This window comes from Phoenix dactylifera, chromosome 5 (genome assembly GCF_051530095.1).
Source record: "Phoenix dactylifera cultivar Ajwa chromosome 5, Ajwa_hap1_PhDact_Kaust_v1.1, whole genome shotgun sequence".
NCBI lineage: Eukaryota > Viridiplantae > Streptophyta > Magnoliopsida > Arecales > Arecaceae > Phoenix > Phoenix dactylifera.
The window spans coordinates 12,830,746-12,844,832 of NC_143194.1; the positions used below are offsets into that span (position 1 = coordinate 12,830,746).

General features: G+C 38.8%; 1 protein-coding gene across 1 annotated transcript; it reads right to left on the bottom strand.

Annotated features, from left to right (window-relative positions):
• Positions 1 to 1,087: 1,087 nt before the first annotated feature.
• On the bottom strand, positions 1,088 to 13,671 carry LOC103718986 (pfkB-like carbohydrate kinase family protein). The gene is made up of 5 exons (XM_008808024.5): positions 13,116 to 13,671; positions 8,525 to 8,772; positions 8,093 to 8,384; positions 2,052 to 2,204; positions 1,088 to 1,792 (listed from the first exon to the last, which is right to left on the bottom strand). Exons 1-5 carry the CDS (start codon positions 13,467 to 13,469, stop codon positions 1,406 to 1,408), a joined length of 1,434 nt encoding a protein of 477 aa, XP_008806246.3. The 5' UTR covers positions 13,470 to 13,671; the 3' UTR covers positions 1,088 to 1,405.
• Positions 13,672 to 14,087: the final 416 nt, after the last annotated feature.

Here is a 14,087-nt window from a genome sequence, read left to right on the forward strand (position 1 = left end):
TGTCTTATTTGAGGGGGTGACTGGTGAGTCTGAGTTAAAGATTTGGTCTACTTTCAAAAGTTAGACCTGATGTAAACCTACCTAAAAAGAGACCAAGCAGATCCAGAGCCATGACTTGAATCTAGAACTAAATCTTTAAACCTAAGACTAATTCAAGTCGGGTCTTAAGTCATGCCTAATTCGTTTAGAAATTTACGAATTTATTATAGAACTTGCTATGAGGTGATCAGATTGGCAGCCAACATCGAAAAAAGCTCTCTGTCGATCTAAGCTAAGAATTTTTTCCACCAATTAATGAAGCTGCAATATTTCATTTTCTGGGGATAGCTCTTAAAATATTTGGAGAAAAGATAACCTCCGATTCATACTTGTTGCCTTTGGGAATCAATTTGATTGAGGTGCCAAGATGGCTCTGAAGGACTTGGCTATTAACCATTCAGGCCGTAGAGATTGGCAGAAGATCGCAATGTGCCTCCGAGATATGCTTAGATCAAAATAGAAAATCGTGCTCGGACCCTTGTATCGACATTAAATCTGACTTAAAACAACAAAGACGAGAAAATCCTCTTATCGGAAAATGTTCGACGGAAAATCCTCTGATACCTAAGTCAGATTGACTTTCCGAGAATAATAGAGGTATCGTCAAAGTAGCAGACCGACGGCATAAGAACATATGAGGGCTCGAGAGAACTTACCTAGAGGGTCCCTTGCTTACAGAATGGTTATGATTCTACATGGCATCTGTAGTTTTACAATAAAATTAAGACATTTAATAAGAAAATCGAAATGTAGATCTACAGATCCAGACAAGCATCAGAAGGAGAGGCACATGTCCATTATCAACTTCGCTAACATTAATTGAACGGTAAGCACATCGGGACTTGAAAGCAGTTACACAGGCTAATTTCACAAAGGCAGCATGCAGGGCTAGTTGCTTGAAGAGGAAACATTACCCGTCGGGAGACAAATATGCATACGAAGCTTGGAACCAGGGAGCTTAAAAGAAGACTGTGACAGACTAAGGGAATCAAATGAAGCAGGGCAAAATTAGTTTATTGAAACAAAAATAAATTGTAGAGAGAGGTTAAACAATAAAGCCATAATGCTCAACTGCTTTCAACAAAATGCATTATAATGGTTTAGTGTGATCCTGTTGATCAAACTGATGAGAGGAATGTTTTCAAGTGAGCATCAATACAAGTACGAATACTATAGAACATAACCTGGATGTTCTTTGAGCCAAGCAAGGTTAATAGCTCTTGCTTGAAACTCAACTTTGTGCAGGGCCTCCTTCAAGTCATCAAGAACACCTACAGGCAGAAAATTGAAATAGAACCTGAACATCAGAAATGACTATATCAACACCAGTTTCTTCCAACGGGTTTTGTTCACTCAATTTTCGGTATCAAGAATGCATTATGCTTCTTTTATATACTCCCTCAAATTTTGATAGAAGTTCAGAGACTACACTATATATAGGATAACGAACAAGACAGCCACTGCATCCGTTTATAGATGCTCTGGAAAGAAGTCTAACTTCTTTTGTCTCCAAATTTCCCTCAATTAACTCATTCCACAATTCATCATTCTCGTTGAGATCTGCTTGCCTCAGAAGTTCTAAAACTTTGTCCAAGCGAGCAACATTTCGACCGGCTCCACAACCAGTAGCAGTTGCTGCACCCACAGCATTTGCAAGTGCTAAACTATTGACTGCAGGCAGGTCATGAAGGAAACCAAAAGCTATAGCAGCTGTAAAACTGTCTCCGCACCCAACAGTGTCAACGACATTCACCTGAGAAGAATTCAGGATCAAATGAAAGCTTTTAGAAGCAGTAGACATGTTTGATATGTATAAGCAGAATGTGCTCAGAGGGAGAACATATATAGAGGGCATACAATAGAACCGATCCCAATCATTTTTCAGCATAAAGTAGATTAATAGATTTAAGACCCAGAGGCCAGGGATTTTCACTGAAGAAAGGCAGACGAAGTTTTTATTTATTGTTCTACCACTAGCACAAGGAGAGGTCTAAAATTAGTTACAATGGTACCTTAAATGCAGGAGCACATGAAATAATGGACTGGGTAATCAGAATTGATCCCTTTGAACCCATTTTGATTATGACCCATTTTGTGCGCACTCCTTTTCTGATCAATTCTAGACCTGCCCGAATTGGATTTGTGATCCCGGTCAAAGATTCAGCCTGTACATCATCATATCAGCAGCAGGGAATGGAAAAGAAAGAAAATACAATTCTTGCAAATTAACAATGATAGGCAATAAGAAAAATCATGTTAAAACCACAACTTTAGATCTTGAACAGTGAATGCTGATCGTGTATATCAAGCATTACATTTTACATGACTGCAGAAAAAGAAAAAAAGAAAAAAAGAAAAAAAAAAGAATCAGATAGATGAGGCATCCACCGTGGCCAAGAGAAGTTTACCAAATAATGGTTCTAATATTTTGATCTCTTCCCCTAGCCGATGCCCTTCTTGGAGGACTTACAAGGAAAAAACAGAAGCTGTACCTGACCATTGATTTCAAGCTAATCTCAATAACCACATGCAGAACATAATAAAAGATGTCTGAATGTCTTAAAAACTCTATGCTAAGACAGCTTGTCATATGCCAGAATGAAGCACCCCTAGTCGGCTGCAACTGTAACTTGAATCAAGTATACAACCTTGATAAATCAGGAGCTTGCTTTTGTTTCCAGTGATGTCCATACTAGAGACTGGTGCGTGCTCACTACCATGCTTTCCAATTTGTACTGGATCCTTGTCAGATTTCAGAGACACATCTCTGTGTTAACCATTCAGCAGGTAATCAGCCCACAGAAGGCACCTTGGAATCTGATGTCACCCCAACTCGATCACAAAAGGGAAAGATTACAAAAGTCACCCACAGATGCTCCATCTAAAGTGTCGCTTAACCATGAGTTTCGCATCATCTTGCATGCACTTCACTGGGTGTGCCAAAACATGCCTGGCATTGCTCATTGCTCTTTTGGTCACTCTTCAAATAAAATCTATTAGGCCAAGGCGAATCTCAATTCCACTTCACTTAGCTGGTTGATTGTCCATCTTCACCATTTTTATCACAACCAAAATAATTGACATGATTCACTTAGGTTTAAGTATGTCTTTGTGGCCTTTATATAAGAACACTGGATTATTGAGGTTTTCCTGTCATTTTGTGCTCCTTAGACCAATCTTCAAGAAGCAGTGCAACTTGATGATAAGATGTGCTCCAATTTCCTTCTAATCGCATACTTCTTTTTTACTTTCTCCTTGGAGATAAAAAAAAACCAAATTATACATCTCTGAAGCTCAAAGACAATGTTCTGCCATATCATTATGCAAGAACAAGTTAAAATCAACTCTATGTTGCAGGAAAAGCTTCCTCAAACTTGTACTAACCCAAACCTCAGGGCAGTCAAATTAGTGAGCTGCTCATATTGGTTAGAAAGCCCAATAGCAACTCATACAAGAAGTATATGAGCATACCTTAAGCTGTATTTTTAATCTCAAGATGTTAATGAGCTAAACACAAGCTGTGCACAGCTCACTCAGCTTGTGTTCGGCTTGGTAAAGCTCATATTAAAAAAACAAATACATTAATTATTATCAATTCGTACTTTTTACTGTTTGTCTATATATACACATATATCATTCGTATTTACTTATTTAGATAGCGGAATAGGGGTGCTATTGGATTGGGTCGGGTCTCGGTTTCACAAAAACCAGATACATACCTGTTGGGTTGTGGGTTAACTTTTTTGTCCATTCCCAGTCCACTGAAGAATCCATTAATTTCTGGGTTCAGGTACTGAAAATGTGCACAACGTTTGGGCCAGAGCAGGATCCAGTCCGGCTACCCATAGGTTTCAAACCTTATATAGCTACTCATGCTTTGCAAAGTGTATAAATGAAAAATCCAATACATGCTAAAAAATTAAATCATGAACAACAAGCACTGGATGATTAACTATATAACAATGATTTGATTAAAGAATTGAAAAGGTGCACTTTATGAGTCAAGTATAAACACAAAATGTCTTCTAACATGTCATTACTTTTTAATCTTTCTATCCCTCTAGTTATGGAAGAAAGTTTCATATTCTAAGAGTTTAGAAATTGAAAGATACATAAATAAATCTAATATTATGTATGTATGTATGGATATGCATGCATGTATATATGTATGTAATAAACCGGGTAATTATGAGGGTAAATGTCGAGTTTGGTCAAGTTGGGTTTAAAAATCTCAAACACATACCTGATCCAAAAGTTTCAATGGACGACTTTGGACCACAAAACAAACTCATACATCATGGGTTTCAGGTCAGGTCCAAGTCAGGTATTGGGTTTGTGGGTTGCAGTGACAAGCCTATGAACTTAGCTCAGCCATGATATCTAATTGATAGGACCAATACACATGATGAACGAGTTCTCCCCTCTTTATTGACCTCATTGCTCTATCTTCTATCCTAGATGGTTTCCTAATCCCGCCTTGGTGGAAGTTGCCATCACCATGGTTACCAAAATCACTCAACATGTACGCAAATTGCCAACTGGTTCATTTTGAATGATTTGTGAGATTATCTATTTAGATTTAGTGAATGGGATGATTTGTTTTGTTTAAAGGTACGAAGCATGCTATGTTCACCTAGAACAAAATAGTAATAGAGTCCCAATCTAATGGTGCATGTTGGCCACTGGATCACACTAGAACTTTAATCATGTACATCGCATACCGCTTCACAAGTTTTTGGATTCTAGTAAAACCCCAATTTAAGGTAAAATGCATTAGCTTAGAAAAACTGGGGATTAATAATGACTACTCCACTGGGGCTTATTGAGATCTTCATATCCCAAATCCAAATACTTCACTATTGAGGAGGCTAGGGTGAGTGGAATTTTGGATGGAGACAATAGGACATGGGTTTTCCTCAAAACATAAGGAACATGGGACGATAGGAGAAGAATTCCTAAAGTCTCTAAAACTAGAATAACAAACCATAGAAATCCTATGCAATAATTGAATGGTGTGTACACTTTAATTCTCATGTATTATTTATTTTCAACATCAGTTAGAGGATCGTAAATTTCTCATTTAGATTTTGCAATCGAATTTCAACATGCATCAATTGGAATGAATTCTTTTAATCTAACCCCCATTTAATTGCGATTGTTGGTAGGTAGCAAATTTCGAACTGCAATCCCAAAACAAAGCAAACCAACAAATGAGGCAAAGCCATTAAAGGCTCAAGGCACACTGAGGTCCCAAGATCTCTTAGAGCCAAGCACAATGTACAAAGCAAGGCACCTTCTTGGTGAAGTATGGTGCAATATGTATATCTATATACATATATGAATGCATATACATACATATGTATATTACACATATATGAATTTATTAATTTATGATTTTTGTTAAAGATATTTTTATTGTCAAACATGTTCAACATCATGAATTTATTACATGTACTAACATGCATATTGATACATATATACACATATATAAGATGTAAATCCACAAAAACAGATATGCATATGTATCTACACATACATGTAAACTTGCATATTATATCCATGGATACATAATATAAATATATATGCATGTATGTACATGATATATACATACACACACAAACATACATATATAGACATATGCTATAAATGCATAATGTTACAAATATTTGGCAATAAAAAATAACACAGCCACCAAAATGGACATAGAAAGACACAAAACACCCACACCAATGGTTATTACCAAATGCAACACAAAACACACCTTCAAACATCCCCAATCATACATACATACACCCACTCAGACAATCATAAAGGCATTCCTGTTTTAAACTTTAGTGCCGCAGCTAGGAGCACATATGGTGCACTTCTTTTGTGTGCCTAGATGAAGTAGCCTCGCTTTGAGGCAGGCAAGGCGCTGAGGTTTTGCCTAGGTGCACTCGCACCTAGCAGCTTCGGTAGGCCTTGATAACACTATAATCAGGCAACATAGTGATAGACATGACAACCCATTGCCAATTGCCATCACTGAACATTTTTTGCCTCTCCTAAAGCCTAACCAAACCTCAGTCTCACTAGCCTGCCGAAGCTACGTTTATCCCATTACCCATTAACCCTAATTCCTCCTTTGCCCACCCACCCATAATCTCAAGCACCTAGTTGCATGTGACCCTTTCTCCTCTCCTGTAGCAAGACCTCAAGGCTCAATGCACAACCACTGCCACCTCTATCTATCACTCATTGCTAACACTCCTCAACTCCCCTAAGCCAGAGGTCTTCGACTACCACCTTTTCGAACGTCCTTCCTTTCTCTGCTTCTACTATTCTACCTGTCACTTTAGCCTTAACTACTTGCACTAACCAATTACATGTTAAGCGATTGGTATTACACTTGGGTATGGGTCTACAAGAAGAGATTCGAAAAAAATGGAAGGATTCGAAATTCAGCATTCACAAGGCACACGTACCTGTATCCAAGTAACATAGCCCTACCCTCAAGTTTGTGACATTAAGCCTAATTGAGCTGATCTTGAGCTAGCCTGATGTTAGATAAGTCATGCTTGAGCTAAGTTTTTCTAGCTCATGGCATGCTCAAGCTAAGATTGGGTTGGCAATGATTACTAAGTTACCATGCTGAGCTTAAGCTAGTCATAGCCAACTCAATCTTGGCTTATTTACAATACCCCTATGGGAATCATATTAGAATGTTTGATTTCTATATAGCATTCTTGATGCAATGTTATGACTAAGTTACGATATTTTTATTCATCCTCTCATATGGGGGATTCCAACTCTCAAACTATTTAATGAAGAAAACCATGTTATGCCATTCAACATGATCCTCAATCATACTAGCAATTATTTTTGCATTTGCCTACACTTGAAATCAATAATCAAGGTTGAAGTTTGAGAGGAAGTAGATTAACCCATAAAAATCTCATGCAAGAGAACTGGGTTCTTCCAAATTTAAAATCTCATGCAAGACCAAGATGTAAGAGTTGAATGTTGAAGTCAAAAGAAAAATTCTGGTACCCTGCACTCGCACTTGGGTCACATTTAAAATCTCATGCATCTTGACTTGAAATATGTGGCTTTGTGAGTTCATCCAATGCCAACAAAGCAGTTTTGTGGCAAGAAAAAAGCAAGCTTCAAAATAAGGATATGATTTTACAAACTTGCAACTGTTTGAAGATTTTTTTTCTATTATTTATTTAACATGATAAAAGAATCCCATTTTTAGTTGGCGCACTTTTCTTGTTTAAGCAAGAAGTAGCTAAGTTGATTGTATTTATCAGAAATGAGAGTGGCCATGAAGGTGCAGAAAATGGATATTTGTAAGAGTGATGATGTCCATCGTCACAATATTATGATGTTACTAGAATCTTGCATGTGCATTACATTTGGAAGGAAAAAACAAAGAGATGGGGTGGGAGTGGAGAGGATGTGGAGTGTTACAGAGATGACAATTAGATGGGAGTCCAGAAGAGTCACTCAGGAGAATGTTCTTAGAAAATAAAGAACAAAAAGCAAAATCTAGTTGCTTGAAAGGCCAATATTAGGGAAAAGAATTTAAAAATGAAGTCTTATAATAGGAGTCTGGATACAAAGGGTATTTGGGTTGCAAAAGAAAAATCCAGTCATTGGAAGCTTCTGCCATTAAAACAGTAAAGATAATATTAGAGAGATGTCCTGTTTTACTATCTGCAAGTAGTTTTTGTTCACTCCCACTTTACCATTTCTAGGATCAAGGCACCCTCCTCCAGCACTCAATTTTCATCTTTCCTGCTACCTAGACATGAAACTATGTCTAAACATTGAAGATGAAGTTTGAACATGTGAAACACATGCATCTAGTTTTATTGCCTTTGTGAAAAGATGAACAATTAGCTGGGTTATATAGTGCAAATTATCAGAACAGATTGAAAAATATGAAAATAACAAAAGAAAAAGATAGTACTCAAAAGTAAGTACTGAATCAACAAGAAAGTTAACCAATATGAACTAAATTGGCATTTCAAGTTCAATAACTGATTTTTTTTTTGGAAAAAAAAAGTACCTCGTCTGAAGTTAAAAGGAGAACATCGCTAAGCCTCAGAAACAGATTGAGTGCCCTTTGCTCTTCGGGCGTGCCATGATGAAGGCTTCTTCCACGTGGACCAGGATCAAAGAACACTGCTGTCCCAGCATCAATAGCACAATTAAGGGCAGAGATGATCACATTGGGCAAAAGTTCATCAAATGCATAACCATTGCAGAAAAGGATCTTTGATTGCTGAATAGCCATCTTAACTTGTCCTGGTAGCTTACTTATCCAATTAAATGCAGGCTCGTCACTAAAGTCAGCACGGCTGATATCACAGACAGACACTAGTAAAAAAGCATTTCATTTGTAAAGAAACATAAAATTTTCAAAGGGCATGAAGTAGCAATTTCATGCATATATTTTCCCAAATAAGTGGATAAAACTATGCACCCAAAACAAATGTACCTGCAAAATCCATGCTTTTGAAATGGATCCACAAGAACCCAGCAAAGTAGTGTTTCATAAAAGGAGTTATGAACAGTAGCTTCTGTATTCTCATTCATTCCAACAATGCTAATGCACTCATCCTGAAGCACATCGAGAAGGAAATGCCCATATATCTCATCCCCTACATGACCAAGGGTAGCAACATGAAGCCCCAGCCTTGCTGCAGCTATCGCCAAGTTGCAGTTACCGCCAGCTTCCCAATATTTCTACACATGGAATAGAAAGAAAGATAAATTCCAGGCACCTCCATAATGATTGACCAACACAGCCTTCCAAGATAAGGAAAGAGAAGGTTCTTGCACAATCATAAAGTGCATATTGCTTCTGAGAGTTAAATTACAAATGCTTTAAAACATTATCTATTTTATTTTCTCAGGATGCAAAGGTTATCTATTTTATTTTCGCAGGATGCAAAGGCCTGAGAACATTGATTATAGGTTGATTACACAGGTCTATGCTAAGGCAAGGTGATGGTCCTGCATCCCTCTCCAGAAAAAAACATGCAGGCAATTCTCCCTTCCTCAAAGAAGGCTCTCTTTTCAATAGTACACAACTACACATCATGTTTTTGTTATTAAGGCCTTAAGAATTGTTTGTGGAAGGTCTGCGTCAAGAATGGCCTATTTATACAGATTTTCATTGTACATAATGTAAGAATAAATATAAAAATACTCTGATAGCATACTTATGGATAAGCCATTAACATACAGACATACAGTGATACAGGCATACGGGCAGGCTTTTTTTGAAGGCCTTCAGAATTGTCACTTGAAGGTGTGCATCAAGAATGGCCTGTTTATACAGATTTTCATTATATATAATGCAAGAGAGAAAATTAAAAATATTCCAGTGACATACTTATGAGTGAACCATTAACATACGTGCACATACAGGCATACAGGCAGGCAGAGAGCCAGCCAGCCAGCCAGCCCGTTAAAGATATTCTATAAAAAATACTAACGGATGCCCGTTTGCCTTGTTCTCTGAACATATTTACTGCAGCAATATATCTTGTTTTGTGATCACAGACATCAAACAATTGATTTAATATGAACTGTTACCTGACTGTAAGAGGTAGCCCTGGTACTGCTCTTGAGATGTACTAAGCATAGTTGCCGGTAAAGAAAATAAATTCAAGAAACAACACCAAAAGAGGAACTTGGAAAGCAGCTCAGAAAGACATTAAAGCATGAAAAAAGAAACAATTAGGAGGGGAAACTCTCAAGTTTATAAGTGCCAGAACATGCTGTACAGTGCCCAGCAACATGTATTATGCAGCACTAACACCCAAATAGGTACTTGTTGGCATGTCTAGTTATTTTGTAAATTATCAGTTTGTTTTAAGCATGGAATGGACATGCTGGTTAGTAGCCAGCAACACTTAAATCAATGGTAATTTGTAAAAAGCAATAAAAAATTAGAGACAAGCAAAAGGAAACCACTGAGGAAAAACTCTAGTGCTATCCTTGTGGATTCTTGTATCCAGTGTAGTTAATTAAATATTTTACAATTTCAATCTGATCAGTTATCCATTTGCAAGTGATAAATTAACTCCTTTAGCTAATAACCATTCATCTAGCATGCTCATGAAACAAAGGTGGTAAAAACCTACTTGAGATCAAGTGTGTGTGTTTGTGTTTGCATTTCATAAAACCCTCTTTGTATAAAGATCTTGGACATAGTAAAGCAAATGATACAGTCTTTCTTCTGCAAGGAAGAAGCTTCTTCCTTCCTTCTCATAGACTTCTTCAACCAGCAAAATAGAGAAACAACAAAGAACTAGAAGCTCAAAGGTGATCTATTTGAAAATGAATGGAGACAATGACATGAAAATAAGGCAAGCATCAACCAAATATCTCCACCTTCCCACCCAAAGTCCCACCCACGGTTGCCGAACCGGCCAGTTCGAGGCGTGCCGAACAGTCCGGTTCCGCATACCATGGGTGGCTTGGGACATGCCGAACCGGACCAATCAAAAATAGGCATAGTTCAAGTTTTTAAAACAATATGGGACCTGGGTTCGTTTAAACCCCTCTCTCCCCCCTTGGTTTGCATAAATTCGTCTTAGTTCGATTAAATCATGGTTTTCTTAAATCCCCCCGCTCGCATTCTCAATTTGATTCCTACCCCATCCCACATAGAGGTTCAAGAGGGCCCCGCCTCCTAGTCGCAAACAGTGCTCTCCCCAGATGGTCGGAGAGCCCCCCCCCCCCCCCCCAATTAAGTTCCTCCCTCCCTCTCTCTCTCTCTTTCTTGCATGCACTCACTCACCCTAAGGGTTAGGGTTAGGATTTCATTCTAAACCTCCGCCTTGTCTTCCTCCCTCTCTCTTCCTCTTCTCCCTCTCCAACTCTTCTTATGTTGGTATGTCCTATAATGGTATGGTATGGATCCACACCATGGTCACCAACTAGTAACCCCTATAGTACTGGCTCGGTGAACCTTGTTCCCACCCACCCTACTTTCTAGGGGTCTGGTCCACTATATCACTCTTTGGCTTTTTCTCTTTTAGTTATTTGTTGGAAGTAGGGGTTGCAATGAACCAAGTTAGGTAAAGTATTGAGTCTATATAGGCTAGGTGACCTCTTCTTTTTATTTTTTCTTATATTTTTCTCATTTCTGTTTTTCATTATTATCCATTTAAGCCGCACCTAAGAGTAACTAAGACCAGTTTTTCTCCATGACTTAGGCATAGGTCTTGTGAAATGTTATCGCAAACCCCTGCTTATGCATTTAAGCTATTATTTACACGGCTATGTAACATTTAAGCATTTTATGTGGTACCTACTTGAGAATTTAGTTTCTTAAACATCCGCTTAAATGCTTAAGTGGTCATTTTATTAGCTTAACTAACTTAATTGCAATGTGAAATTCTTTATAGGATTTACTCTTACTTTTAATCATTAAAACAACATATTCTATAGAATATCCAGCATGGTCTAAAGTTCTCCACTTTTAGTGTGTATCCTTTCAAGAGGATGTATAATCTTGACCATGGTATGCTGAACCGGTGGCCGGTTCAGCATGTACCAGACTGGTCCGGTCCCTAACCGTCTAGATCAAGCGTGAAAAACAGTTCCGGCTCCATTGCGTACCAGTACGAACCAGATACCGTATTGTATCAGTGCAAACCGGACCGGTTCGCACCAGTACGCGCGCCGCTCACTGTTCCCCGTGCCCGCGCACTGAGAACCACGCGGGCGCGTGCTCCTGCGGCAGAGCGATTCGGAACCAGTACAAACCGGTCCAAACCGGTATCGTAATGGTCTGGTAGATGACTGGTATGCTTATCGGTACCGGTACGACATACCTTGATTTTGACTATATTTCAAGATGAGAGAAAAATGATCTTTTTTTGTACATGCTTCCAATCTTATCTGTTCATGATAAGAAAGCAATGGTATTTATCTTTGATAAATAAAATTTTGGTAGTTTTATACCTACCAATAGTTGTATTCATTAGCTTAAATTTATAGTTGATGACACGACTACACTCATATTAATTAATAAATAAATTTCAAGTAAGCAGTCATTTATTTAATAATTCATTAGCTTTAACTATTATATAAATATCTCATTCTCAATATTCTATATTCTTCAATTGTTTAGCTATTTAGTCATTCATTTAAATGCATAAAGCCAACTAAATACCTAATAATTGAAGAGTATGTAACAAATATGTAATTGTTTTAAGCCATAAATAAGGGCGGATTGGCACTACTAGGTTGGCCCTACCTAATAACTTGGATAAACTGTGGCAAGCTTACATTAATAGTTGGGGACAATTAACTCAAATAAGATTACATTTTATGGTTGATCATTAATTTAGAGGTCGGGGTGAAACACTTGAGAGCTTACAACAATGGTTTAAAACAGAAATGATCATGAAAAAAGATACATCATAGGACTAATGGAAAAGAACTAATCGGACCAAAACCTGATCATTTGCCACTTATTAAGCATTTTTTTCAGTTCAAACATAGATCATACACCCAAATGCCACCATCATATAGTCAACTCATTCCCAGTACATTACGTCAAGGATTTAGGAAAAATGATTTACAAGGTTATGTCCAAACAAAAACATTTCATCAGCATTGGCTGTTTTCATGATTTTGCAAGCAACTTTGTTGGTCTGCACCAGAGTTATTCTAAAAATACTAAAAAGCTGATTAAAAACAAAGACAAATATAATAAAAAAGGAAATTTTAACATTAGGCTAGTCAAAAAGGGATGATAGCCATTATTATTTTATAATAAAACATATTGACTGGAGGCATAGATATGGAAAATAAAAATTCAACTATAACGATTGGGAATCACAACTTCACAAGCAGTAAGGGGAAAGAAGCCGAAATGTCATTCACCATTTTTCACCAATTTTTTAACCAGCAGCTCTACACTACATCAAATTCAGCTTCTATTGATGATCCAAAAACCCAAGTTAACAGAATAGGAACAATCAAGATTCACAGTCAAACTACCGAGCAAAGTAACACAAATAGTAGAAAAAAGACTAAACCCCTAAGACAACTCGGTTCTTGCCAACCTTATCGGGAGGAGAAGCCGCCAATTGCTCCATGTAAGCCCGCCGCTCGTCGGGCGGCGTCGGCGGCAAGCTCGGGACTCCAAGCACGATATCCACGCACAGATTCCCCAGCGTGGCCAAATCTACACCCTTCGGAGCTCCTCCTCTCCTGGCCCCATCTCCGGCCCCCGCTCCAAGACACCTGAATCCCCCCTTTCCGGCGGCGATACGGGTACCGCCGCGGTTCTTCACGGCGGGGAGCGGCGGCAGGCGATCGGACCTCCGCCGCGGGAGCTGAAAGAGCGCCATGTAGTCGAGGGGGGACGATGGTTTGTGCCTCGAGGAGACGGGCGGGTTTAGGGTTCTCAGCGCCATGGACGCGGGTGGGGGGGGGGGGCTTCCAAAAGGAATGGAGCGAGGGAAGGGGGAAGGGAAATGAGTAAAATAAAAGAATTCATTTTAAAAAAAAAAAAAAGAAATTGGGGGGAGGGGGGGGGGGGGGGGGAGCATGTTCGGAGCTCCTCCTCTCCTGGACCTCCCACTCGTGTAGCAAACCCCTTCCACAAGAGAATGTTCCATACAGATCCCCCTTCCACAAGAGAATATTCGATACAGATAGCAGGTTTTCGCTTGCCTTCCCCAACCCGTGGGCTCACCCCACTGGGCTCACTACCTCACGTGTGGGTACGTCACTACAGCGCCATCTTGGTACAAGTGGAAGGAAAGCATAACCGCCAGCAAGCCATCCAGGCATGAAGCATCCAGTCCCCAAATTTAATCGACGCCCACGCGGTTCGAACCTGGACAACTTGGATGGAATTATCACCTCCTTATCACTAGGCTACCATCTTGATTTGCAAAGAATTTAACTATAGATCAAGTGAATTTTGCAAATCATTAAAAATAATAATAATAAAAAGGGGAGGGGGCGGGGGTACGCTGGTTTTCACAGCGATAGCGTCAGTCGAATACGTTTGCTCTACTCTAAAAGAG

Bases quoted from the DNA above. Each gene is read 5' to 3' on its own strand.
- LOC103718986 (XM_008808024.5), bottom strand. From the start codon at position 13,469: ATGGCGCTGAGAACCCTAAACCCGCCCGTCTCCTCGAGGCACAAACCA. The intron at 8,385-8,524 runs GTACATTTGTTT...CTGTGATATCAG, and splicing joins CAAAAGCATGGATTTTGCAG to CCGTGCTGACTTTAGTGACG. The intron at 2,205-8,092 runs GTACTTTTTTTT...GATGATGTACAG, and splicing joins TCCTTTTAACTTCAGACGAG to GCTGAATCTTTGACCGGGAT.